Source organism: Panicum virgatum, chromosome 8N (genome assembly GCF_016808335.1).
Source record: "Panicum virgatum strain AP13 chromosome 8N, P.virgatum_v5, whole genome shotgun sequence".
Lineage (NCBI taxonomy): Eukaryota > Viridiplantae > Streptophyta > Magnoliopsida > Poales > Poaceae > Panicum > Panicum virgatum.
Window position 1 is genome coordinate 18877337 of NC_053152.1, and position 24396 is coordinate 18901732.

A 24396-nucleotide genomic window follows, 5' to 3' on the forward strand; every position below is an offset into this window, starting at 1 on the left:
GCTAGGCATGGCAGGCATTCGTCAAGCAATTTCCCTATTATGGCAATCTTGACTATTGAATACCAATGTGACAAGAAATGAACAACTTGCTTTTACAGATTATTTGAATACAAATGTGTCTGTCCAATATAACTATTGCTCACAGTTTTTTATGGAAACAGATCTGTCCTGCTTGCAGAGAATGTGTGCGCCAAAATTCAGGGAAATGGTTGGCCTTTTGAGTCATGAAATGATTTTTAAGGTGTACCGAAATCCAGCTCTGAAAATCTTTAAATCCTGCAACCATACATAATATACGCACTGATTGAAAACTGGATTAGAAGCAAAGAGTTTGCAAAAGGCACAAGGCAGAACATTGTACATATATATACGGTAAGTCACAACTAAATGTCGCCTGCAGAACAAAATTTCCTCTGTTTTGAGAGCTCATACTACAACTACAACATTTATGTTGGATTTCGAATGAAAGCATAGGGACGACAAAAATGATTCTAAAGAGGAAATACAGCACAGACAAGGAAATCCGTCGTCCAGTTTTTTCCAAAAGAAACTCTAAAATCAGATCGTGTGCAGAATGTCCATTAGAAGATAGGCTATTTATTAAGATCCACAAAGTTCTTAAAGTTTAACTCCTGCATGAGTGTGCTCCACCAAGCTTTTTTGCAGCTGCAGCAGATGATGGCTTTCAAGAAAACACTTCTCTCCCATTTGAAAACTGCAATAAGATCTAAGAAACAATAGTTGATTCAGATTGCAAAACAAACAAAAATAGCTTGATTATAGACATGCATTAGGTAGTTTGCCAGAAATGCAATAGAAGGAAACACAAAAGTATAATAAGCTCATGGTACCTCTACGTGCCACCAAGATTCAATTCCTTGAGCTTTTATGAAAGTGGCATAATTGATGACACAGGCTAGGTATATATCTTGATGGACAACATTTCAGGCTTTCAGTTTTGTACAAACAGACTGGAAAATCTGGAGTGAACAATCTGCAGACAAGCAGTATATACATTGATGAGCATTCTATTTTGATGGAACACTATTGCAAAAACCTAAGGAGTCTCCTCCCCCGCATTAAATAACTGGAAAATTTTGTGTGTATTGAATTGGATTATCGCTCAGTCCCATATACATTGCGAGTTCAAAAGCTTTATTATATAGACACCAAAAAAAAAAGCCAAAGCAATCAGTAAACAAGGGCCATTCAGTGATTAAAATATTGGAAAGCCATCACAATTCTGATGGATAAGTCTATGTACTTGGTCTTTGTGGGGCTGCACAAGAGGAGGTGCTCTTGCTGCAGCACGTTGTGCTTTGCTGCCCCTAGAGGACAGTAAGGACAGCATCTTAACTATCTTTCAGTTGGCATCTAGGACAGCAGTTAGGACTAGGACTAGCAGTTAGGATCTTGGACTAGCGTCCTTAGCATCTTTCTTGGCTGTCCTGCAGCCCCGTGTATAAATGTATCCCCAGCCCCCCTTGGGATGGCATGGCTTTGAGTTTGTGAATATGAGAAAACCAGAAAATTGACCCAAGTTCACTGTCATCCTCTCAGCTCAATGAGAGTTAGGATTGAGCTGCTAACAACTGGTATCAGAGCCGTACTTTCCTGTAGGTTGGATATCTCTTGCTCCTCCCCTTCCCAAGCGCTTGTAGCAGCCCAGCCACCACCACCAGCAGCTAGCGCAGCAGCAGCAGTCGCAGCACCGGCTGCTTCCCCCTTCCCTTCCTCTTCTCCATGCAGCAGCCCCTTGGAGGCGCGCCATGTCCGACGCACCGTCTCAGCGCTCGGTCGCCTCTAGCGCGCGGCGTCAGCGAGACGCCGAGCTCACCGCGGCAGAGGAACGCAGGCGAGCGACGGCTCAAGCCGCTGCAGCAGCGGCGAGGGCGGCCAGGCTGGCTACAGCAGAGCTGGCAGCGGCCAGGGCGGAGGTGGAAGCAGAGGAGGCGGAAGATGCAGCGCTTGCGGCGGAGGTTGAAGTTGAGACCTTGCGCGGCAGCCTCAGCGGCTCCATCGTCGGCGACACCACCACCGACGGGGACCTTGAGGAGTTGGCGAGGGAGAGGGTGCGGGAGCGGACCGCGCGGTGGGCAGCAGCCCACCCCCACGGCGACGGCCTCCAGGCGGTGGTCAGGGACGTCGGTCCCGGCGGTGTGTGGCCCACCCTCACCAAGACCAACTACGTCGAGTGGGCCGCGGTCATGGAGGTGAAGCTCTAGGTGCGGCATATATGGGAGGCAGTCCAGTACGGCGACGTCGACTACGATGAGGATCGACGGGCGCTGGATGCTCTCATCGCAGCAGCCCCGCCCGTGATGCAGTTCACGCTTTCCAAGAAGCGAACTGCCAAGGAGGCCTGGGACTCCATCGCTGCGGCACGTATCGGCAGTGACCGCACCTGCAAGACCACTTTGCAGGCACTTCGCAAGGAGTGGGAGAACCTGGCCTTCAAGCCAGGTGAGGATGTTGATGACTTCGCCCTCTGTCACAACACTCTTCTGCAGAAGATGGTGCAGTTCGGCGACGACACCTACGACGAGGAGAGAGCTGTCGAGAAGCTCTTCAGCTGCGTCCCCGAGAGGTACAGGCAGACCGCTCACTCGATCGAGTCTCTGCTCGACCTCTCCACCATGACGATCGAGGAGGCGATAGGTCACCTCAAGGTCGTCGACAGCGACGAGCCACAACCTCCCTCGGGAGGCATCTCCATCGGTGGGAAGCTCCACCTCACTCAGGAGCAGTGGGAGGCCCGGCGCGGTGACAGGAGGAGGGGGGAGCCCTCTTCCTTGACTGGTGGCCGCAAGCGCGGCAAGCCGCTAAAGGGGCGTGGAGGTGCCCAAGCCAGAGCACGAGGGCGCACCGAGGGTGGCACCCATGGAGATGCTCAGGGCGGCGCCGCCGATAGGCCCAAGGCGGCACGAGATGACGCCTACCACAGCTGTGGCAGGCCCGGCCACTGGGCCAGGGACTGCCCGCAGCGGAGGCGTGGGGGCCAAGCCCATGCCGCGGAGGCCCAGCCGGATGACGAGCCGTCTCTGTTCCTACTCCACGGGGACATGGAGCCACATCCGGCGGCACCGCCTGCCACCGCTCTACTCCACCTCGACGAGCCACGTGCCCGAGTCCTCCTCGGCAACGGCTCCGACGACGATAGGGTCGACGACTGGTACCTCGACTCCGGCGCCACGCACCACATGACCGGGCAGCGGGAGTTCTTCTCCGACCTGGACGTCGACGTCGGTGGCTCCGTCAGGTTCGGGGACTCCTCCGCCGTGGAGATCAAGGGCGTGGGCTCCGTGATCTTCACCGCCAAGTCCGGAGAGCACCGAATGCTCACCGGAGTCTACTACATCCCGGTGCTGCGGAACTCTATCATCAGCCTTGGGCAGCTCGATGAGAGCGGCTCCCGCGTGGTGATCGACAACGGGGTCCTCCGCATCTAGCACCACCGTAGCTAGCTTCTCGCCAGGGTGGTTCGAGGAAAGAACCGCCTCTACATCCTCCATGTCGGGGTGGCCCAGCCTCTTTGTCTTGCAGCTCGCAGGGACGACGAGGCATGGCAATGGCACGAGCGCTTTGGGCACCTTTACTTTGAGACCCTGAAGCGGCTCAACGCCAAGGAGCTGGTGCAAGGCCTCCCGAGCCTCGACCACGTGGAGCAGCTCTGCGACGTCTACGTGCTGACGAAGCAGAGGCGACACTCCTTTCCCCAGCAGGCGAGCTTCCGAGCCAGGGAGCGGCTCGAGCTCGTACACGGGGACTTGTGTGGCCCGGTGACACCGGTCACACCAGGAGGACGGCGCTACTTCCTGCTGCTCATCGACGACCTCTCCCGCTTCATGTGGGTGATGATCCTTGGCAGCAAGGGAGAGGCTGCGGACGCCATCAGGTGTGCTCAGGCTGCTGCGGAGGCGGAGAGCATCCGCATGTTGTGTGTGCTGCGCACCGACAACGGTGGCGAGTTCACGGCGGCCGAGTTTGTGGCGTACTGCGCGGATGAGGGCATCCAGCGCCACTACTCCGCACCGTACAGCCCGCAGCAGAACGGCGTCATCGAGCGGCGCAACCAGACGGTTGTGGGGATGGCTCGGGCCCTCCTCAAGTAGAGGGGGTGCCAGCCTTGTACTGGGGAGAGGCGGTGGTGACGGCCGTCTACATCCTCAACCGCTCGCCCACCAAGGAGCTTGGCCACATCAGCAAGCTCGATGACAGGAGCACTCCGGGAGTGTTCATCGGTTACGCGGAGGGCTCGAAGGCCTACCACATTCTCGACCCGGAGACACAGCGTGTGCGCACGGCGCGCGACGTTGTGTTCGATGAAGGGCGAGGATGGGCATGGGACAAGGCGGTGGATGACGGCTCGGTTCCGACGTACGACGACTTCACCGTTGAGTACGTCCACTTCGAGGGAGCTAGGGGAGTAGGCAGCGCCTCTTCGACGAGCATGCCTACCCCAGTCCCCGAGCCTCCACCGACTCCGGCGCCCGCTACACCGGCATCACCATGCTCTCCAGCCGCGACTCCGGCTGCGACGAGTTCCTCGCCTGCACCACCACAGCCAGCGACGCCACGCACTCCATTACCGACAGCCACTCCTCTGGGCACGTCTACTCCGACACCTGCTCGTGCTGAGCACAGCCCGGTGGAGTTCGCTACTCCTCTCTCTCACGACAAGGAGCGCGTCGACGTGTACCACGATGGCGGACCGTTGCGGTACCGTACGATGGAGAACCTTCTCAGTGATCAGCCAGTGCCGGGACTGGTGCCTCATGACCTGGAGGCGCAGTTGCACCTCGCGTGCGATGACGGCGAGCCTCGGCCTTTCGCAGAGGCCGAGGGACACGAGGCATGGCGTGCCTTGATGCCGTCGGAGATGGACGCGGTTGAGAAGAACCGCACTTGGGAGCTTGCTGATCTCCCTCGTGGTCACCGCGCGATCACCCTTAAGTGGGTGTTCAAGCTGACGAGGGATGAGGCTGGCATCGTCGTAAAGCACAAGGCTCGCCTGGTGGCACGAGGTTTCGTGCAGCAGGAGGGAGTCAACTTCGATGATGCCTTCGCTCCCGTGGCACGGATGGAGTCCGTGCGACTCCTCCTTGCGCTGGCTGCCCAGGAGGGCTGGCGTGTACATCACATGGATGTCAATTCGGCGTTTCTCAACGGCGACTTGAAGGAGGAGGTCTACGTGCACTAGCCGCCGGGATTCGCGATCCCCGGCAAGGAGGGCAAGGTGCTACGCCTGCGCAAGGCCCTGTATGGCTTGCGGTAGGCACCACGGGCGTGGAATGCCAAGTTGGATTCCACGCTCAAGGGGACGGGCTTCGAGCAAAGCCCGCACGAGGCGGCCATCCACCGGCGGGGCAATGGAGCAAATGCCCTACTGGTGGGTGTCTACGTCTACGACTTGGTAATCACCGGCACCAAGGATGCGTAGGTGGCGTCATTCAAGGCAGAGATGAAGGCCACCTTCCAGATGAGCGACCTGGGGCCTCTCTCTTTCTACCTGGGGATCGAGGTGCACCAGGGCGACTCCGGGATCACGCTTTGACAGACCGTCTACGCCATGCGCGTCGTTGAGCTAGCTAGGCTCACCAATTGCAACCCAGCTCTCACTCCGATGGAGGAGAGGCTGAAGCTGAGCCGTGACAACACGGCGGATGAGGTGGACGCCACCCAGTACCGGTGCCTTGTGGGGAGCCTTCGCTACCTCGCCCACACACGGCCGGACTTGGCTTTCTCTGTCGGTTACGTTAGTTGGTTCATGCAGCGACCGACGACGGAGCACCAGCAGGCTGTGAAAAGGATCGTCCTCTACATTGCGGGGACTCTCGACCACGGCCTTCACTACCCGAGGTGCCCTGGGGCGGCACACTTCATCGGGTACAGCGACCACGCCGGCGACATCGACACCAGCAGGAGCACAAGCGGGATTCTCTTCTTCCTCGGCGAGTGCCTCGTTAGCTGGCAGTCGGTCAAGCAGCAGGTGGTGGCTCTATCCAGCTGCAAGGCTGAGTACATAGCGGCATCCACCGTTTTGACTCAGGCGCTCTGGCTCTCTCGACTGCTTGGTGATCTCCTCGGCAGAGACACTGAAGCGGTGGAGCTCTGAGTGGACAGCAAGTCCGCTCTAGCCCTGGCAAAGAACCCCGTTTTCCATGAACGGAGCAAGCACATCCGGGTGAGGTACCACTTCATCCGAGGCTGCTTGGAGGACGGGAGCATCAAGGCGAGCTACATCAACACCAAGGACCAGCTTGCGGACCTGCTCACCAAGCCCCTTGGGAGGATCAAGTTCCTTGAGCTCTACTCCAGGACCAGGATGGTTCAATCTTCCTACAAGACGACGCGTGAGACTTAGGGGGAGAATGATGGATAAGTCTGTGTACTTGGTCTTTGTGGGGCTGCACAAGAGGAGGTGCTCTTGCTGCAGCACGTTGTGCTTTGCTGCCCCTAGAGGACAGCAAGGACAGCATCTTGACTACCTTTCAGTTGGCATCTAGGACAACAGTTAGGACTAGGACTAGCAGTTGGCATCTTGGACTAGTGTCCTTAGCATCTTTCTTGGCTGCCCTGCAGCTCCGTGTATAAATGTATCCCCAGCCCCCCTTGGGATGGTATGGCTTTGAGTTTGTGAATATGAGAAAACCAGAAAATTGCCCCAAGTTCACTGTCATCCTCTCAGCTCAATGAGAGTTAGGATTGAGCTGCTAACAAATTCAATTTGTCCACTGATTAGTTTTCTGAATGTAAGTGTAATATTTAAGACCCTAGCTTTGACTTTGTTAGTAAGCTATGATCATCCCATTTTTCTGAAACTCCCACGATTCTTCTTAATACCTTAGTGTACCTGTTTGTAAAACTATAGATAGTAGGTACACAAATATCATAAACATGAACTTGAACTGATAAGCTATTTAAGTATTGAATGGAATGCAAGTTTAAAACATGAGCAATATAGCAGACAGGTTGCATTATCAGATATGCACTCTATTCTGACATATTGCCATTCATCATGAATTACCCACTAATTATCCAAACTTATTTGTGCTCCTAGCTAATCATACAATATTACACCGAAATGCAAATCATAAATTTGCATCCTTCTTGCTTTTTTTCTATGGTGTCCTATTCCCCTTTAAACTGCAAGTGGTTATCCATTTGTATTTTTTTATACACAAAAAGTAAGCAGCCTTAATAATTTATGGCACATGACCAACCACATTTCCATACAGGAAAGAAATCAAAAGGTTTGAATTGGTGCAGAACTGCAGATGACACAAAATGCAAGTTTGTCTCTACTAAATTCAGAGAGAAGGCGGGAAATGCAATGTCATCATGGCAAGGAACACAAAAAGGCAAAGAAGAACTGAGGCCCAAATGAAATCAGTGGTAAAAGAATAAAAATGCTCAACCGAAACTTGGCTCACCTATAGAGCTCACTGGTTTAAGCAATCTCCCACTCTCAGCTAGGTGCTTCTTCTCGTTTTCAAAATCATGTACAACGATCAATATTGTTTGTAATTAAATAAGAATGGTAAGAGTATCTATAAATACTATTCTTCAGCACATGGTGAGATTGAAATCAAAAGGCAAGTGTCGCTGCAGGAAATAAAAACCATTTTTAAATGACATCTAGGAGCTCTGCCATACATGTTATGACTGATATCTAGCAGTAGTGACTAAATTGAATGCAAGCAGTAAAACAACAACTAACATCCAAAAAATGCCACTTAACAGCCACAGCAGCTCGCTATTGGATACATTCATGAGATGCAAAATGGGGTAGCTACATGTTCTAGTTTCCCGGCTAACAAAAGGTTCCAGCTTTGTAACGGGATATCCAGCAGATTCCATCATGATTCCAGCATCTAAAGCAGCCGTTACCCAAAATCTCTTGCAGCTACGCCTTGTCCCTTCGTAATCGCAGTTGAGATATTCAGGTAATTGAGCACTCTCCCAAGTCTAAGCCATTGATTTTCTCAATGCAGTTGAGATATTCAGTGACTCACGGATGAGACAGATGCACGGAGGGGTCGACAGAACTTGTTCTTTTTAGGTAGTAGTAGATAATATACACTATAATAGAGTTGAGCTTTCTTCCTATCAATCAATAAGTCATACATAATCAAAATCAATTTGATTCCTATCAATCAATATGTCTTGAATCATTGAGAGATGAGTATTGTTGAGAAAAAAAATCCTTGTATACTTGAATGATAATTAAGTGAGCAAATCATATGATTTTGTACGTAGTAAGATTATTATTTCCTGTCCAAGCTGTCCACTGTATATCAGGCCTTTTATGTCTATCTTTCTGCACAGAGTCCAATGCTATCTGAGTGCATGTCTTTACTTGATGGCAATATGTCTCGAGTGCGGAATCAGTAATGCGGTTTGCCTGCAACCTGTTCCTCCAGTTTCTTTGGACCTGATTAAAGGCACTGTCAAGCTGGGCTGATACTGCACCACTGTAAATATGACCTAGTAATAGATTCAAAATGTGGTACTGTTAATAAAAATTAAAATTTCTCACTTGATCAATAAACTCATCGGAAGACATGTCCAGACATTTGGGGTAGCCCTTGGGTCCTGTCACTATCCTTATCATGACGACACCCAAGCTGAATATGTCAAACTTTTCTGAGATTTCACCGCTGTCGATGTATTCTGGTGGCCGGTACCCGAGAACGTATCCAATGCTCCCAGCCTGTCATAGGCTCCCTTGCTCCCGCGTGTTTGGAACCGATGGATGGAGAACGGATGGATGAGATGAAGACGAATAACAAGTGATGTCTATTATGTACCTCAATAAAGTATGGATTGCATTTTAGACCTAACTCTGTTACAGTCTTCTTCCCCAATCTGAGCATATTTCATCCTGTTGTTCTTGTTCATCTCTTCCCCAACTGACCTACCGGCAGCCCCATCAAGCAGCAGCATAGATCGAGTTGAAAACCAAATCGATTTGTTCTCAGCTTGCCGGCTCCAACGTACTGGCGCTGCACCGACGCAACACCGAGCCAGGGCGCCAGGGGTAGATGAACGATTCGGCGATTGGAACTTGGGGCAGCGCGGCAGCGGTCGGCGCCCGCAGGACTGGCAAGGATTACCTGGTTGTTGTCGACGGCGCGAGCTAGGGAGGGAGGAGTGAACCTGCGTGGAGGCCGGGAGGGAGACGCAGCCGAGTGGGGTACACCCGACAGTCGTCGGCCGCCTCGCCGGTGCAGAGCACGGTGGCGCCCTCAGTCATTGGCTTCACGTATTGGTGCAGTGGAGTAAAGCAGCTAACAGCCCAGCGCCCACCGCCATCAGCCCAGCAGCAAGCCGAGCAGCAGCAACAGGGAGCAGGCAGCATTGCAAGGTACCAATTCAGTAATTTGTGACTTTTTTTGGTGGGTTGCACACTGGTAGCTATGTTGGAATGTAGGATTGCATCGAATTTGTAAAGTATTGTGTGAATATGTGCAATTGTATGATTGCATTGCAGAATTGTTGAAATACGAAGAAATATGGAGAAATTGCATCTCTCTTTCAGGTACATTTATGATATTCAAAATAATTGTCTCATTGGACTTGGAACAAATCACCGTAGCTTCAAACAGTAGATAGATACGCCACTGCTTGCAGAATTGCTATTCAATAATTTATTTTAAAGATCTATCTTCCCTAGTTTGGAAATAGTCAAGGCTTGCATATTCCCAAATGACCAAACTGGTGGTTTTACTAGTTCACAAGAAAAAGAACTTGTTATTTGTTGAGCATCCTTTATGTACATTGCTTTGCTACTGTTATCATATTTGAGGTATGCTTGGTCATTAACTCATTATGCATTTTCTAGTGTTCATTCTTTTAACAAGTTATTATCTAATTTCTTGTCAGGAGTCTGCAGTCCCAAGCAGACCAATCTACAATTAGTACCAAGCATACTAACAATCCGTCGGAAATGGAACTCTTCATTGTGAAGCTGTGATCCTATATGAAGATTCATGTTGTTTACATTGAGCATCGAACTTTGTACAAGAGGATGCACGGCCTACCCGAGGATGCACAAGATGATAATCAGATAGTTGTGAATATGTGTTCTTGTGAAGATTGGAACCCTTTTAGTTGATGCCTGTAATTCTTATGGAGGTTAATCTGTAGCAGCATATGCGTATGCATTCAATCTGGACAGATGTGTTCTGTCTTGTGTACAAGTTCTCCATAAGTAATTCCATTTGGTTTCTATTTTTCTAATATGGCCCGTGCATGTTCATTCAATTCAATAAATTATTGTGCAACCGTCATCCATTTCTTGCCTATGATTGATGATGAAATTATGAATTGTATCACAGGTTCACAAGAATTTCGTCAAGTCATGTGATTGAATATGCAACAGGGATCAGTGAAGGCATGTAAAAATAGTTGTTGGAATTTAGATCAGGATCTTAGCTTCTACTTCTACAAACTCCTTACTGATGGGAACTACCCTTTGTGCATATGCAACGCAATCAAGCGAATGTCCATGTAATAAGTGTACTGTGTTTTGTCCAATTGCAATGTAATCAAGGAATAATACCCATGTAATGACTGTCTTGTGCTCTGTGCATTTGTGATGTACTAATAAAGGAATACCCATGATTTATAAACTGCAAGTTATTTCAGTGATAAAACCTGTATGTGCATGCATCACTCTATGCTTTGTTACGAGTATTTAACAGATATTCAGTTTGGGTAACTGTATTCATCACTGTATCCATTGCTCCAACAAATAGGTACTATAACAGATACTAACATACTTACTATGTTGACAGTTTGTACTTCTTTCCCATTCTATAATATAAAGAAATCAGTAAGCAAAAATGCCATGCGCCCTCGGTGTTAGGCTCATGTTTGTACGTGAACTTATTCATTTAGAAGATCTGGCAATGCTTGATTATATATTAAGAAGAAGAAAACACATACATGTGCAGAGATGCAAACACAAAAGACCCTCTCTTGCCTGACAAGGAATGGCTAAGCAAGGCCAATGCAAACTGGTGGTATCTGTCATTGAATTGATATATATTATATGGAGGAACCAATTGCAGAGGTACATACTACATAGTATGCTATCTCAAGCCTAACTAAACCCTTAGAGTTCCTTTCTTACTTTTTGGCAGTAAATTGAATGTTATTAGAAATCGATTGCTTGAGAGTTCAATACCAGATTAAGAGAGATGGCAAAATAAACAAGTGTCCCTAGAAGTTTGTTACAAAGGAGTTCAATGTCAATGATGTTGCTCGTTACAGATGGAACAGAGTAGACGAAATTACTTGACCTTCAAATGTTTTCTGTACATAACAATACATAATTCAAATCAAAGTCAACTTGTTTTGTATCCTCGCGTGGTATGAGGTTGAGCATCCACCAACGTTGCAAAACCTAGCAATAATAATATATCTGGGATGGCCGGATGGGAGCCCCCCCCCCCCCCCGCGGTGTTGGGGGGGGGGGGTGGGGAGGTTGTGTGGAAGGCGTTGATGTAGAGCAGCCTGAGGCTGGAGCACCGAGAAGCGATATTCGCCATGGCTGCGGCGGGCGGCTGGCGGCTGGCACCATAGTTGCAGTAGGAAGCTGAGGAAGGAAGAGGACTAATTTGTTTTGGGGAACAAAAGCTGAGGGGCATCATGAAAAAGTATGAATGGATGTGGCTGCAAAATGCTCGTTGGCTGCATCGTGTCCCCTAATTCATCATCCAGCGACTAACGTCACAAGGGAGCACGGGAGCACTTAAATGACCTGGAGCACTGGATACGTTCACGCTGGTACCCACTGCATTGCATCATATGCAACCATGCATGTTTTAATGCACACACATTTCGATGGATAAGAAAATACGATATGTTCACTTGAGGCATTCAACTTACAGTGTTCCGTAGGGACTTTGTGTGATCCATGTTAGTTCGTTACCAAAGATCCTGGACAAACCAAAATCTGCAATCTTTGCAACCATGTCCTTATCTAGCAATATGATATCAGGTTTTAGGTCCAAGTGGTAAATTGGTTTTTCCTTCTCCACATGAATATACTTCAGACCATCACAAATCCCCTTAATTATTTTAAACTGTGTGTGCCAGTCAAGTTCACTAAACTCATCTGTGGTACAAAAACAAAATATTATTAATCAAATGTAAATATACCCAATATTTTTCAAAGACATACTGAAAATGAAGCAGCAACGTACCAGAAAGATGCTTTTGAAGGCTCCCATTGTGCAAATACTCGAAGCAGAGCGTTGTATATCTCTCATCAGCAGATATCTTACTTCCATCAGGCATGATTAAAGTTATTTCCTTTGTTTCATAACAATAGCCAAGAATCTGTACAATGTTTTCATGCTTGAGTTTCTTGAGGTTATAGAACTCATTTTGGAGCTGCTTATAGCCAAGCTTGCCATCACGAAGCCTCAGTTTCTTCACAGCAACAGCATCACCATTTTCAGTCACTCCCTGCCAAATACATGTTCGTAGAACTCAATACAAGTTGGCCATTTTTTGTTGTATGCTTGTTGGCGACTTTGCACGAACTGCATATTATTTAGAAGCACTGCACAATGTATTGGGCGGACTTATTGAGAATATTTTTGTTTATAAAAACCAAGCATACCCAAATCTTACCTTGTAAACAACTCCAAATGCTCCTTCACCAAGTATCCGCTCCATGGAGAAACCATCTGTGATTTCTTGTAAGAACTGAAATGATACATCATCTAGTTCCATTTCTATGCCCTGTAATATATAATTTCTCTGCCAGTTCAAGTTAAACTAAAGACACTGGGTGAGAGGATTGAATCATACGCTTCCGTTTACAAAAACAAGAGTAAGAGATCAGTGTGCAGCGTGAGGCATTCTCGAGATTCTCAATTAACTTGGGAGGGGGCATGGGACATTGCATTGGAAGCACAGTGCTGCACAACGATGGAGTAGCTAGGTGCATTGAACCTGACTTGGTAGGCTTTTGCACCGCAGTGCCACCCAGATGCACTTGAGACGACCCTTATGTAGACACTCATGTTGAAAAAACATGCAAATAATTAATTCTTAAATGATATATCTAGAACGATAAGGCATGTAGTTATCGCTAGATTGTATTTTTTGTAATTTTTTAAAGATAATGACTCTATTACAGCCAGCCATATTCTGATCCGTTTGCACGGCCGACCACATCCACCGTATGCATCAGACGACTTGGGTGGCCTGACCATGTGCCGCTGACCTAAGGTCCCACGTATCAGGCAGCGATGGAGACGTTCATTTCATCTGCTCACCCCCTCTCTCTAGGTTGCTCTCTCCCCTCCGCCTGGGGGCATCTGCTCGAATCCCCCACCATGGCTGCGTGCATCTGGACTCCGGGGGCGGTGTATTTTCGGAGGGCTTGAAGCTCGAATCTGCCTCCGGTAAGCGTCGCCCCTTTGCTCCCATTTGTTGCATCCATTTCCCCTCCCCAGAGCCATTGATTTCTAGGTTTTTTTTTGGTGAAGGTCAACCGTGAGGGCATTTGGAACACTACTGCAAAAAAGATTTTTTGGGACAGATAGAAACGCATTTTTAGAGGCGGTTGCGGTACCCGCTCCTATTTTTCGCAGCTGAAAATACCATTTTAAGGGCGGGTAATGCGCTTGCCCCTAAAAATAATTTTTAGGACGGATCATGGCATGACCCGCCCCTAAAATCGATATTTAGGGGTGGGTGATGCCATGGCCCGCCCCTACATATCCATGTTCAGAATATAAAAAAGGTCCACAAAAAATAAAAAATAGCAAAATATAAAAAAAATATCCTAGGCAACCGGCCACCACCACTAGCCCTATAGTGTCAAGCTATGATTTTTTTGATGAAATATACACAATTGCATCACCTGGGATTCGAACCACCTACCCTCAAGTCTCGCGCGTACCTTTCCACCACCACACTACACAGTCAATTGTGACCCTATGGGGTATGCTATTCTTTTATATTAACTTAGAAATTAATTTGTAGGGGTGGGTGGCGCCATCACCCGCCACTACAAATATTTTTCTATTTTATCTGAAAATTTCTTTAATTATTTATATATAGCAAAACAAATAAAAAAGTGAAACTTCTACACTATGGTTATTGTAAACTATAGAAACAAAAAAATATATTCCAAGTATATTTCAGTATATATAAAGGTTAAGATTATGGAAATCTCAAATTATGATTTGAGTTATATGAGATACTATATAGTTATACCTATTAGAGAACTTATAATAATTTTTTGAACCATTAAATGACCTTAAATAAAAAAAGTTATCAACTACAAAGTTTTAGATCTCGTCATTCTCTATAATTTTGATATAAAATTTGACTTCATCCGAGATTATATGAAAAGTTATGAATTAGATATAAAGTTTAACGTCATGGCGTCACCCGCCCCTAGAAATGCTCGGGGCGAGTGACGCCATTAACCGCCTTTGAAAACGGCACATATTTTTAGGGGCGGGTGAGGGGTAACCCACCCCAAAAAATATTTTTTAGGGGCGGGTCGGATGCTACAATAACCCTATTCCATTTGTAGCAACAGGTAAATTTTTGATCTGCCTCTAAAAAAATTAGGGTGTTCCTACAAATCATTTTTGTAGTAGTAGAATCGGGGCCAACAGGAAGCGAAGATCAGATTAGGTGAGTTCATGCCTGCACACCCCCAAATCCCTGCTCCTCCCCCTTCACCCCGCGTGAGTTTTTGTCTTGATTTTTCGGGTGTTTGTGCGTGGAGGTGATTTTTGCAACCCATTAGCAGTTCGGGGTGTGTTCTCGTGATCCTGGTGTGGAGATCAGGTCACTACTACAGCATAGGTCTTTGATCCTGCTCATTTGTCCCGGCCGCCGTTGGGCTCGGGACCAAAGGGCTCTTTAGTCCCGGTTCCAATGGCTAGCCGGGCAGGCGGGATGTGCAGGGACCTTTTGCCCCGGTTGCAGCCACCAACCTGGACCAAAAATCCCTCTTTTGTCCCGGTTGGTGGCTCCAACCGGGACCAAAAGTCCCTCGGACCATTGGTCCGGGTTGGAGAACACCAACCGGGACAAAAGAGGGACCTTCAGTCCCGGTTGGAGCCTCCAACCAGGACAAAACTCTCCCGCCCTCTTATCCCTTTCTTCCTTCCCCCGCACGAGCCATTCAGCTCATTTGTTCTTACTGTTCTTGGCTCATGTGGGGGGGGGGAGTTCAAGCTCATTTGTGAAGGATTTTGGTTCCCTCTTCTATCCAACAGCTCTAAAGGTTTGAAACTCGATCCTCTCATCTTACATTGCTTGTGTAGATCATTTCATGGTTTAGAAATAAAGAAATTTAAGGTTTTTTAGATTGTGGAAATGTTGGAGTTTTTTTTTGTTTATACACCATTTGAGCTCAAATATAGTACTTAAAGTTTGTATATGTAGATGTGATTTACTTGTATTAGTTAATATAAATGAGTATATAGAGTAGATGTGATCTACTGGTGTATATGGATTGAAATGTGAAATGTTTAATTGAATAAGAAAAAAGATGTATACTTGGTATTTATTTTGTATTATGAATGAATTATTCAAATGAGTGTAGTAGAAATTTTTAATTTTTAGAATGAGAGTAGGTACGTATGACCATATGTATGTTGATTTAAAATGAAATTTTAAAAGGAAAATTATTGGAGGTGGAACAATGTATACTTGGTAATTATTTGGTACTACGAATGAATTATTTTGACACTCTAGTGATGTATTTATTCAGACTCACATTGGAACCATCTATGAGTTAAAAAAAATCTTTATCTCGGAACAAGTATACGTCGTTAACGTTGACCCAACGGTGATGGCACTTTCATTTGGGGCATACATGATATCTGCGTGATGCTGTGGTATAAGGATGTTGCCGATCTGGTTGCCGCAGCACCAGCACTCGCGGTTGATGCGGACACAACACTTGGCGCTGCAACAACGGCCATGCTGCCTGCGCCAAGTGTTGCATCCGCATCAAAACGCAAGTGCTGGTGCTGCGGCAACCAGATCGGCGATATCCTTAAACCGCACCGTGTCGCAGATATCATATTTGCTTCAAATGGTAGTGTCATCATTGTAGGCTCAAGGTTAATGACATATACATGTTCCTAAATAAAGTTTTTTTTACTCTAGATGGTTTTTGGTTATTGAGCCTGAATCAAAGTGTACGAACCGTGATTACATCCCGTATGGTGCCAGCCTGTGACAGAGAGTGTTCTCCTCAAACTGAAGATTGTCAAAATAATTCGCTAGGGATTAGAAATAGTTATTGTGAAATGTCAACTTAATGTGACTATGATTATATTTTTCATTGTAGTTATATGAATTTATTCAATTTTTACATTTATTTGATAAGTATTGAGTATGGCTTTGTAACATGACATGCAATGGAGCGCCGTGCATCTGCTTGGGCGTCGATACGCAATAATCTAAAGCGCATCCCTTGAGTTCCGCCCTGAGGAGCGTCGTTTTAGCAGTTGTATTCATCGTTGGAGTAACAAAGCATTTCATATCTTTGTATTATGTCCCATGAGTAGTTTGTATTAGCGTATATCTTGTCCTGTATTTTAATTTGTACCATTTAATTTTATCATGTTCTGTAATGGATTATGTTACTGTATTTATGAGAAGTTGTTCATTTGATTACATTTAATTTATTCAATTCGTGTAATGAAATCAATCCATTTGAACAATGCATATGAGAATTGTAGTAGTGAAATTAGTTTAAATTTTTTGAAAACAATGTAGATGGACAGGCAATGGATGTACAAAGCTGACCGATGTAGCCAGGAGTTCATTGATGGCCTGCATTATTTTTTGGATGTGGCCAAGGCAAACCAGCAAAATGGTTTCATGTGCTACCCGTGCATACACTGCCAGAATAACAAAGTTTACTCCTCAAACAGAATTCTTCACAGCAATATTTTTGCTCATGGTTTCATGCCCAAATACATCTGTTGGACTAAGCACGGAGAAAAATGGGTTATGATGGAAGACAATGAAGAAGTAGATTGTGGCGACAACTTTCCTAGCCATGCTGGATTCGGTGACTTTGATGATGATACTGCCATGGAAGAGCCTGAAGCAGAGGCGATAGAAAATGAGTGAAAGGATCGATGGACCAAGAGGGGGGGTGAATTGGGTCTTTTTCAATTTCTAAAACACAATAAAGCAACCTTAACCTATGCAATGCCAGTGAGGCACCAATTCACCAACCGGATAACTAAGCTACCTACACAAGCTATGAGAGAAAAAAAACGTGAAGAAAAGCCTAGCAAGGTAGAGCTAAGTTATGATCTCTAAGTCAAGCACATGAATAAATTGCATGAAAGAAAATGCTTGAATAAAGAGAGTGGACATGAGACGACCGGATTTTTTCCCATGGTATCGATGTGTTGGCACACACCCCTAATCCACGTTGTGACACTCACAAAGAGTCTTGTCACCTCCCAAGTCACCGAGACGAGGGCGCTCACTAAGAGTGTCCGTTCACCATCCCGGTGTGGTGGAGATCAAGCCACGTACAATCTTCTTCTCCGGGCTCCCACAATCCTTGGTAAGCTCTGCGAGAAACACCCCGATCACCAAGATCGCCTAGGTGATGCCAATCACCAAGAGTAACAAGATAGGGCCTTCACTTGAGCAAGAACCGATCACCAAGAATGGATGCACACAAGCTTCTCTCTACTCAAGTCCTTAGTCTTGCTTCTTGATTGATTGAATGAACAAGTATGTCAAAGATAAAGCTCAAGGTGGCTCTCAACAATGTATGAGTGTATGTATGTATCCAGGTGTTAAGAGTGTGCAAAATGACCCATTGGAGGGGTATATATAGGCAGCTCACACGAATAGAGCCGTTGGAGAAAAGCTGCCAGAAAACTGTGTAGCGCCGGTTAATCCGACGATTCTCTAATAGCCAGCGTCGGTTTAACCAATGAATGTAAACTGCCTCTTCTGAAAACTAGCCGTTACAACTTGGGCAGATTAACCGACATATCATCGGTTTAACCGGTGAGTGTAGTTGTCCACTGATCAGCTGAAATACCAAGTCTCTGGACAACTGCACCGACGTTAACTCAAAACCATCGTCGGTTTAACTGGTGAGTACAACTTCTGAAATCCTTGGAAAAACCATCTCACTGGTCAATTGCACCGACGTCCCAATTCAAATAGCATCGGTTTAACCGGTGTATAGAACTTGAAATACCCTGGAAAAACCAACTCTGGACTAATGCACCGACGTTAAATTCAAACACGTCGGTTTAACCGGTGTATTGACTTGTCCAGACTCTGCTGACTTCGTTTAACCGACGTATAGAAAAGTGAAGGCGTCGGTTAAACCGGTGTTAAAGACTTTTTCTGATTTTGCCTTTTCTGATTTGAGTCTTGAATGAAATCCAAATATTCTTGAGATATGAGTTGAAAACCACTTATTTGAACTTCTAGGAACCTGAGTGACCATAGTGTGCATCCATTTTCAAATGATTATGTCCATGCTCAAGTTACTTGGCCTTAACCCCTCTTAATAATGCGATCACTACAAAACTATAAAACCTATACTAACCTAAGTGTCCTTCTCAACCTTATGACACTTAGGACTAGAAAGATCCTTAGTCTTGACATATAAAAGAGTTGAATACCGAGATCGCCTTTTTGAATAATGAAATTAAGGGGTCTCTTTTGACATATGACCAAATGAGCGATAATAATCTATTAAGCTGCACAAACTCATTAGTCACAATAATGGTTGTCATTAATCACCGAAACATACCTTGAGGGCCTAGATGCTTACAATCTCCCCCTTTTTGGTGATTGATGACAACACAAACATAAATAACGAGAGAGCTAGAAAGATGAAACAGGATAAACACAAGCAAACTCGAAAGAAGACCAAAGAGCTCAATGGCTCAAACGAAATCCATAGATATGTCTCAAACCACAGCATACTCAAGCGTCAAATGTACATATCCATGAATTAACACCAAATGTGATACAAAGCATCAAAGTCCTGATAACTACGAGCTCTCTCTAACTCTACCCTACCCCTGACTCCAACTCCCCCTGACTCTCTCCCCCTTTGGCGTCAACGCACCAAAAAGGCGAGCTACTGATCCGGCTGTCGCGGCACGGCGAGGAAGCGGTCCGGGTCATCGTTGTCGTCGTCGTCGGACGGTGTACCCTCGGTGACAGACGGGAGCTGCTGGTCAGAACTGCCTGCTGGATCTGAACTGACTGGGGGTGTAGCTGTCGTCGAGGCTCGCGTGCTAGCACTGCCTGGAAGATGGTCCGTAGAAGTGGTAACCGGCTCAGCAGAAGATGTGTCAACATCTGAAGTAGTAAGTGCTGAAGCTGCCGGCTGTGTCGACTGTTGAAGCAAAGAACCCTCTCCTCCTCCCCCTGAAGGTAGTGTCTGTGGTACGACGGGGAGGGCGACTGACTGGACTGCCGAAGGAGAGTCCTGGAAGAGAGACGTCGCTGGCAGTGGTGAGAAAAGTGGACGACCGGCAGACCCAAGTAGTGCGGACATCGAGAACGTGGTCTCCGGTGTCGCCGTAGTCGCTTGAGCTGCAGTAGGAGCTGGAGCTGGAGTGGCTTCAAGCTGAGGTGCTCCAACGCCCTGAAGGCCTGGCTGTCCTGGCTGCTGCGGGGCGAGTCCGGTGTGAGTGTAAAGCTGTGTAATCATCCCGAACATCGCCATCATCCCCTGCTGCATCTGCTGAAACTGAGCGTCTATCCTCTGTGATACTCGATCAATAAGGCCGACAAATCGCTCCTCCACTGCAGCACGCTCTCGGGCGGCCTCCCTCTGTATGGCTGCTAGCTGAGCCTCATGGGCTCTCCTGGCCTCCTCCTGTGCTATCCGGTCCTCTCGCTGCTGAGTAACAAGCTGCTGAAGTAGAGAGGTGAGCTCGGACGGCTGAGTCACCTGAGACTCTGTAACTGTAGCAGCAGCGGCTGACTCTGGGGCTGGCTCTCTGGATCCCCCTGCCTTGTGGTCGTGACTAGCTGGGGCTGCTGCAGGGAAGTACTCGACGTCCTCGGAGGAGTCTGACTCAAGCTCAGACCAGTGTATCTCATCGTCTCCTCCGGGAAGCTGTGCCTCGGTAGCTAGCAGTGCCTCATCCTCCTGTGCCACTCGAGCCTGTGCCTCTGGTGACAACTGTGCCATGGTAGCTCTATCGGCCTGTCTGCCTCTCCTCCGGTCCTGTGGTGCTGTCGGACGGTAAACTGGGAACCGGGGAGCCTCGTCCTAACGGTAGACTACACTGACGGGTGACTCAGCTGGCACGATCATCGAACAAATATAGCTGATCCAGTGTGCATAGGGGAACTGCCTCACGACCCCCATCCCGTCAGTGATCACATCCTCGATCTCAGCCAGTAAAAATTCAACAATATCGAATGGCTCGTGAGTGAGGATGTGAAGTAGTAACAGCTGCTGCAAACCAGTAAACCCCTCTGGGTAGCCACTCCTCGGTAACAAAGTCCTCCGGAGGGCCATGTGTACTGCATACACCTCTGGGGTCAGCAAGCTGGGTACTCTGGCATACGACGCTGGAAATGGCTGGCGGAAGCACTGAGAGATAGCCTCATCAGAAGGTGCAATCCTGCCAATCATGGCTCTGCGTCTCCGTATACCATCTCATGCAGGGAGACGTCAACCAAGTCAACTCCAAGTATCCCTGCTATCGTCGCTCTCGACAGACCAAAGACTTGGCCTCCAAAAACAAAGTGTACTGCTCGACGCTCGGGAGCTATCCAGGCCGTGGCATAGAAGACTCTGACCCAGTCCTCGATATATCTGTTCTGCTCAATCTGGAGTAACCTGGGCAGGCCCCTGAAGTGAGAGAAGTGCTCTCTGACGTCTGCTCCCCCTGTGGCTGTCCTCAGAGACACCCAGTCAAGCACTCTGTGCGGGAAGATCCTGTGGCCCCGCCTCTGGTAGGTCTCGTAGAAGCTGGCCTGAAGTAGTGTCCAGAACCTACGGTCGACCCTGCTGTCACGAGTCACGGGGAACCAGTCCTCCTCCTGAACACTCCACCTGAGCCTCTTGACCTTCGCCGCATTGGCCTTGGTCAAGTTCTGGAGCAGCACACCTGGCTCCAGACGCACAACAGTGTCCATACGGAACACTACGCGCTCGGCCTCTAGGGCCTCGGCTCTACGAGCTGCTGCTGCTGCTGCTGTGGACCTGCGAGGCTCCTGTGGCTGGTGACCTCCTCGCGTCCTCGGTCCAGTGCGACGCTCGGTCGCTGAAGAAGACTCTCCTGCTGGGGACGTCTGCCGAGTGCGGCCAGAACGTCGTAGAGTCGGTGACTCTTGTGTGCCCTGCCCCTGCGACAGATCAGACTGCCCTGCCTCTGAATCTGCATCTGACTCTACAGCTGAAACTGACTGATCTAACTCTGCTGCTGCCTCAGTCGTGGCTCTGGTGGCCCTGGCACCTCTGACTCGGCCCATACCTCGGCCTCTGCCCCTGCCCCTGGCTGGCGGATCCCTGATCGCGAACGGGCGAGCACGCCCTGATGCCTGCTCCTCAGCGGCCTTGGCCACCATCTCGGCCCTCTCGGCCTCTCTCTCTGCGTGAGTCCGCTTGCGGACAGGCTTCTCCACAACTACCTCCTTCCCCTTCCTCTTTTCACGTCCCATCTCAAACAGGCAAATCCTCAAACACCTTGTGAGCATGGAGCGGCTGCGACTGCGGTGTGACAGGCGTAGATATGCGGCTGCGTGGGCGGCGCGCGGCGTGGGAGCAACGGCTCAGAGGCGGCGGTGGCGTGGAGTAGCACGGCGGCGCTTGGCGGCGTTTGGCGGCGAAGGCGCGTGCGGGCGACGCAGGTGGGCGGCGCTTAGCGGGCGGCGCAGGTGGGGCTGCAGTGGCTGCACGGCGGCGCGTATCAATGTGCTTCGTGCGAGAGTGTTGAACCGGATTTCCTTTGTGACCCTTACGCATGCAATGATAATGCAAGCTACAACCACATGCGAAAGTAAAGTAAATATGAAGTGCACATCTATATGACAAGAAATGCATAACAAGAAATTAAGATCTACTTGTCAAGTTTGAACCCACGGGAAGCTTCTTCATGATGAGCCTTTCTACAAGCCTAGAGGAAAACAAGTGGACCACCACTTCTAGCTAAACCCTTGCTCATCACTATCTTACCATGGTTAGACAAGTGTCCTATATGTATGCATTTTTCTATATGACATGGCAACTTACATGGCGTTTGCCGCATCTAACACATTAAGCTCATTCCTTAGCCTTACAAAAGTACTCTCGTCTAATGGTTTTGTGAGAATATCCGCCAATTGCTCCTCGGATCTCACACCTTGAAGAGATATGTCTCCTTTGGCTTCGTGATCACGCAAGAAGTGATGGCGAATATCAATGTGCTTCGTGCGAGAGTGTTGAACCGGATTTTTGGCAATTTTTACGGCACTTTCATTGTCACAAAGGAGTGGGATCCTATCTAGTTTCACACCAAAGTCCAAAAGGGTTTGCTTCATATATAGGATTTGGGCACAACATGCACCGGCCGCTATATATTCCGCTTCCGCGGTGGACAAAGCCACAGAATTTTGCTTCTTACTTGACCAAGAAACTAGAGAACGCCCAAGCAAGTGGCAACCCCCGGAGGTGCTCTTGCGATCCACACGGCTTCCGGCAAAATCCGAATCCGAGTATCCCAAGAGATCTAAGCTAGCGCCTTTGGGGTACCACAAGCCTATGCTAGGGGTGTGCTTGAGATACCGAAGGATCCTATTCACAGCCGAAAGGTGTGATTCCTTTGGGTTTGCTTGAAAGCGGGCACACAAGAACACACTAAACATTATATCGGGCCTAGATGCGGTAAGGTAAAGTAAAGACCCTATCATGGAACGATAGAGGGATTGATCAACCGATTTACCATCCACATCCAAGTCGAGATGGCCATTGGTTGCCATGGGTGTCTTGATTGGCTTGCACTCATCCATCTTGAACTTCTTCAAGATATCTTTAGTATACTTTTCTTGATGGATGAATGTCCCTTCCTTCATTTGTTTGACTTGAAAACCAAGGAAGAAGGTCAATTCGCCAATCATGGACATCTCGAATTCCCTAGACATCATGGTAGCAAACTCATGGCTTAGTGAATCGTTAGTTGAGCCAAAGATAATATCGTCAACATAAATTTGACAAATGAAAAGATCCCCGTTGACGTCTTTTGTGAACAATGTGGTGTCCACCCTCCCGATCTTGAATCCTTGCATGATTAGGAAGTCACGAAGCCTCTCATACCAAGCCCTTGGAGCTTGTTTGAGCCCATAGAGTGCCTTGTGCAACCTATAAACATGATTAGGATTCCTCGGATCTTCAAACCCGGGAGGTTGCTCAACATAAACAAGTTCGTTAATAACGCCATTTAAGAATGCACTTTTCACATCCATTTGATATAACTTAATGTTATGATATGAAGAGTAAGCAAGAAGGATGCGTATAGCTTCAAGTCTTGCGGCCGGAGCAAAAGTTTCACCAAAATCCAAACCTTCAACTTGAGAAAACCCTTTTGCCACATGTCTTGCTTTGTTGCGTATCACCACCCCATGTTCATCTTGCTTGTTTCGAAAGACCCACTTGGTGCCGATGATGTTCTTGTCTTTTGGAGGAGGTTCGAGGACCCAAACTTCATTGCGGGTGAAGTTGTTCAATTCTTCTTGCATGGCCATTACCCAATCTGAGTCCTCAAGTGCTTCCTCTATGCTAGTGGGTTCAATACAAGAAACAAACGAGTAATATTCGCAAAATGAAGCATGCTTGGAGCGAGTTCTTACTCCCTTGGAAGGACTACCAATGATTTGACCAATTGGATGATCCTTGGAGATGCGACCATGCTTCACTAGCAGTACTTGCGTGGATGCTTGTTGTGGTGGATCATGGGTGACTTGTGCTTGTGGTGGAACACTTTGTTCTTCTTGTTCTTGGACTTGGGGTGTTGGCGTTGGCACATTTTCTTGAGATTGTGGATCATCTTTTTCTTGATCTCCATCCACTTGGGGTGCCGTAGAGGTGCTTGGTGTAGATGAGGAAGGTCCTCCCCCTTGATCATTGCCTTCATGCACCTCTTCCGGCTTGATATCCCCAATGGACATATTCTTTAAAGCTTCATCAATCTCCTCATCACCTACATTGTCATAGCCAACAACCTCCTCTTGGGAGCCATTAGATTCATCAAACTCCACATCACATGTTTCTTCAACTAACCCGGAGGTTTGATTGAATACTCTATATACTTTGGAGTTTGATGCATAACCAAGAAAGAATCATTCATCACATCTACTTTCAAACTTACCGAGCCTTTTCTTCTTATAGATGAAGCATTTGCAACCAAA

The 24396-nt window shown here is 47.7% G+C and overlaps 1 protein-coding gene and 1 long non-coding RNA gene across 2 annotated transcripts; both read right to left on the reverse strand.

Annotated features, from left to right (window-relative positions):
- Nucleotides 1-330: 330 nt before the first annotated feature.
- On the reverse strand, nt 331-7908 carry LOC120685861. Its single transcript, XR_005679805.1, has 3 exons — nt 7434-7908; nt 852-994; nt 331-727 (listed from the first exon to the last, which is right to left on the reverse strand). It is a non-coding gene; the product is annotated as an uncharacterized LOC120685861 (long non-coding RNA).
- A 3983-nt stretch (nt 7909-11891) lies between these two features.
- Nucleotides 11892-12747, reverse strand: LOC120684864 (cysteine-rich receptor-like protein kinase 11). Its single transcript, XM_039966729.1, has 3 exons — nt 12646-12747; nt 12213-12477; nt 11892-12124 (listed from the first exon to the last, which is right to left on the reverse strand). Exons 1-3 carry the CDS (start codon nt 12745-12747, stop codon nt 11892-11894), a joined length of 600 nt encoding a protein of 199 aa, XP_039822663.1.
- Between the last annotated feature and the right edge of the window lie 11649 nt (nt 12748-24396).

What these genes read in the sequence shown, in the direction of transcription:
- LOC120684864 (XM_039966729.1), bottom strand. Translation starts at nt 12,747, where the DNA reads ATGGAACTAGATGATGTATCATTTCAGTTCTTACAAGAAATCACAGAT. An exon ending in CATTTGGAGTTGTTTACAAG is followed by an intron (nt 12,478 to 12,645) that starts GTAAGATTTGGG and finishes TGTATTTGGCAG; the next exon opens with GGAGTGACTGAAAATGGTGA. An exon ending in CCTTCAAAAGCATCTTTCTG is followed by an intron (nt 12,125 to 12,212) that starts GTACGTTGCTGC and finishes TTTGTACCACAG; the next exon opens with ATGAGTTTAGTGAACTTGAC.